Source organism: Monoraphidium neglectum (assembly GCF_000611645.1).
Source record: "Monoraphidium neglectum strain SAG 48.87 unplaced genomic scaffold scaffold00547, whole genome shotgun sequence".
Classification (NCBI taxonomy): domain Eukaryota; kingdom Viridiplantae; phylum Chlorophyta; class Chlorophyceae; order Sphaeropleales; family Selenastraceae; genus Monoraphidium; species Monoraphidium neglectum.
Window position 1 is genome coordinate 19,279 of NW_014013081.1, and position 3,502 is coordinate 22,780.

Below are 3,502 nucleotides of genomic sequence, written 5' to 3' on the forward strand. Positions count from 1 at the left end.
TGTGTGTGTGTGTGTGTGTGTATGTGTGTGTGTATGTTAGCGCGTTTGGTGTGTGATGGCACGTATGGACGCTCCCCTGTGCGCGTTTGCGCAGGGCATCCCTGCATGTGCTCACATGGGTGAGCATGCGCCTGAGTCTGTCGACAAATTCGGCATGCGTAATGCACCCGCACACCCTCAATCACTGCTTGCGGGCGCCGCCTCCCCCATGCTACTGCAGCAAACTCAGCAGCTGCAGAAAGAGCTTTGAAGCCTTTCAAATTCGCTCACCGCCGGTGATTCTGGTACACGCCCTGCAGCTCATAGTACACAAAGATGGGCGGCCGCATGCGCTCAGGGATGGTGAGGGTTATGGTGCAGGCCAGGGCGCTCTCATTGTACGTGTCCTGAGACTGGGACTGCGGGTTTGAGGTGTGTGGACAGAGTAAGGGTCGCGTGGGATGTGGGTGAGCTGGCATCAAGGTGCGCCCAAGGGCTCTTGAGATGAACGGATGCACAAGGCACATGCAGGCCGCCGCGCAGACAGCGGTGCAATCCCAGCAAAGTGCGATCCCTGCCAGGGAGCGGCGCCCCTTCCCCCCAGCCGCGGCTCACGGTGCGTATGAAGCTCGAGCGCGCGGCGTTGGTGGTCAGGTTGGCCAGGCACTCGTCATCATAACGCTGGTACACCTCGACAGGCTGGGTGATGCGGGATGGGGGGAAACAACAGGAAACAACAAGTAGATGTGGGCGAGGCAGAAATTATGGCTGTCAGCGGGGTTCAATGGCGTGCGTTCGGTCAGCGGAGAGCGTAATGGCAATGCAGGAGAGCAAACGTCTGCACGATTCGAGGCGGGGGCCGGGGGGTCTGCTCGAGGTGTGCAGCTCGAACTGCAGAGGGTGGTGCGTTGATGCTCCCCCCGCCCTCGTCAAGTTGGAAAACGGCTCACCTTGAGGCCATAGACCAAGCACACGATGCCGATCGGTATGGTCACCGCTGCCACACCAAGGAATATGAACAGGACCTGGCAGCACATGAGGGGTTGGAGGGCAAGGGAGGGCGTCGGCCGCGGGCCGTCTCCGTGCGGGGCGTGAACGCGCCCCATGGCATGCAGAGGATTGTGGCAGGGAAGGTTGGCACCCAGCCAAACGTGCCCACCCATGTGGCGTCCAGGACGGGCTTGCAGGCGGGAAGCTCTTGCTGCGTCAGTTGGGTGTCTGCATAGGGCGGCGTGGGCGAATGCACGAGCGTGACCCCGCAGTATGCATGCCTGTGGTGACAAAGTGATGCAACGCCCCGGGGGGGGGGGGCGCACCGTGCATGGCACAGAGCATGGCATGCATCGCATGATACGAGAACGCATAGGCTTGTCGCACTGGTGCAAAAGTCCATCTAGCAACCTCGCCCGCAGCGCAGCAGCCTGGCAGCCCACATTTCGGCTCCTTGGTGGGCTTCTCTTTCTGCTGCGGCGCGTCTGGATCCGCCTCCATGGCAGCTGCTCAGCGCCCCCAGGGGGCGCTGGCCTTGTGAACGCCGCTGCAGCCTTGGTTGCCACCGAGCGGGGTTCTAAGCGCACACGGTTCTGTCAGCGCTCGGCCGCTGCACCCGCCGTTCCGCACCGGGCGCGCAGGTCAAGCGTCGCAGAGCAACCGGGCACGGCGGCCTGCCCCGAGCTGGGCAATCTCGGACAATCCACTTCTTCCGATGCTGCTGGCACGCAGGTCACGGGTGGGATCAGGCGCCTTTCTGCGGGTTGAGATGGACCTGGCTGACAGGTGTGTAGCATAGGGCGGTCAACGGCGCGGCCCGGGCTTAAGCAATTGTGCCATATATGCTAGACTACCACCTAATGAGGGTACGGGTGCGCACAGAACGATCTCAGCAGTCGAAGGGAAGCTGGTCCCCACCATTCAAGCATGCCTGGTTGATGAAGTGTCCGATCACGCATTACATCCGCGCATTGTATTTGAAAGCGTTGGCTCTCGTGCGCATCACCATACGACAGATCACTCTGCTTGTCTCTCGTTAGGAGCCCACGCTCTTGCCTGGAAAGGTCTGACGCCTTAAGACCAATATATAGGCATTATTGCACTGATCTAGGCCGTCCTACAGACCACGGGGCAGGCACTGCGCTCGGCAGGTGCTGCGCCCACTTGAGCCTCTACAGGCGGCCGCTCGCCACCAAGCGCAGCGGCAATCCCAGCAGCGGCCGCCGCGGCAGTGGCGGCAGCACCCATGGCGCGCATCGTGGCGGGCTCTCAGATCACGGACGCCGAGTACATGCGGGACATCAGCCTAGGCACGACTATCATCGCAGTCACATTTGACGGCGGCGTCGTGCTCGGCGCTGACTCGCGAACGAGCAGCGGCACGTACATTGCCAACCGCGTTCAGGACAAGATCACGCCGCTTCTGGACAATGTATACCTGTGCCGCAGCGGCAGCGCGAGTGACACGCAGGTGGGTGCACGCTGCTGCACGGCTGAGCTGGCTGTTCACGCAACACGGCCTGCTAGCAGACGTGCACGTGCTTGTGCACACGAAGATGAGCAGGCAAGCAGCAATCCTGAATGCAGACGTACACCTGCGCTCAAACCATGCGTGCGCTGGCGAGCGCGCGCGCACACACACACACACACACACACACACACACACACACACATGCACACACACACACACGCGCGCACGCGCGCGTCATGCAGGCAATTGCTTCGTACGTGCAGTACTACCTCGCACAGCACCAGGCCGAGCTTGGTGGCCCTGTGCGTGTGGAGACCGCGGCCAAGCTGGCCATGCAGATGGCCTACGGGAACAAAAACATGCTGCAGGCCGGCCTCATCATTGCGGGCCACGACTCGTCCGGCGGCAGCGTGTGGGCGATCCCCCTGGGCGGCACGCTGCTCAAGGTGCCCTACGCTATTGGCGGCAGCGGCAGCGCGTACATCACGGGCTGGTGCGACAAGAATTGGCGCGCGGGCTTCACGCGGGAGCAGGCGCGCGAGTTTGTGCGCGCCGCGCTGCGGCACGCGATGGCGCGCGACAGCAGCAGCGGCGGTTGCGTGCGGACGGTCGTGATCGATTCCAACGGTGCCGACCGCGAGTTCATCCCCAACACCAAGCTGCCGCCCACATACGGCGAGCTGGCGGCGCCAGCATGAGGGCGCCAGCGCTTCGGCAGCATGCTGCACATGTCCAACCCGTCATCATATCGCTGTGGTGCGCGGCGCCGAGATGTTCATGGCGGCTTGCGGCTGAGCTGATGAGGGCCAAAGGCGCCTGCAGTGTGGCTGTCGGTGTGTTGGACTGTGTTTGCACCAGCCCCGTCCTGAGGCTGCTTAGCATAGATCGTCTTCGTTGGCAGGTGAGGTGTAACTACTACACATCTCTATAAGAAGAATGCGCGCGCATGCAGCGGGTCAACACAGCCAGCGCGCAACGCAAGGGCTCTCATCCATGTGCTAGTCGAGGTTTGGCAAAGTCCAAATCAAGCAGGGGCAAAATCAAGGGGGGCGCAGCGGGTGC

General features: G+C 62.3%; 2 protein-coding genes across 2 annotated transcripts in view; one reads left to right on the forward strand and one right to left on the reverse strand.

Moving 5' to 3' along the window:
- The window catches only part of MNEG_4078 (Cell cycle control protein 50A), a gene marked incomplete at both ends in the record, with an annotated part of 3,678 nt that extends 1,788 nt beyond the window's left edge, over positions 1 to 1,890 (reverse strand). The window contains 4 exons of the mRNA XM_014047447.1: positions 271 to 398; positions 595 to 678; positions 930 to 1,004; positions 1,888 to 1,890. Coding sequence (XP_013902901.1) covers positions 271 to 398; positions 595 to 678; positions 930 to 1,004; positions 1,888 to 1,890 — 290 coding nt within the window. The remainder of the gene's footprint in view (positions 1 to 270; positions 399 to 594; positions 679 to 929; positions 1,005 to 1,887) is intronic.
- Positions 1,891 to 2,215: 325 nt separating this feature from the next.
- On the forward strand, positions 2,216 to 3,138 carry MNEG_4079 (20S proteasome subunit beta 1; the record flags this gene model as incomplete). The annotated part of the gene is made up of 2 exons (XM_014047448.1): positions 2,216 to 2,440; positions 2,683 to 3,138. 2 exons carry the CDS (start codon positions 2,216 to 2,218, stop codon positions 3,136 to 3,138), a joined length of 681 nt encoding a protein of 226 aa, XP_013902902.1.
- Positions 3,139 to 3,502: the final 364 nt, after the last annotated feature.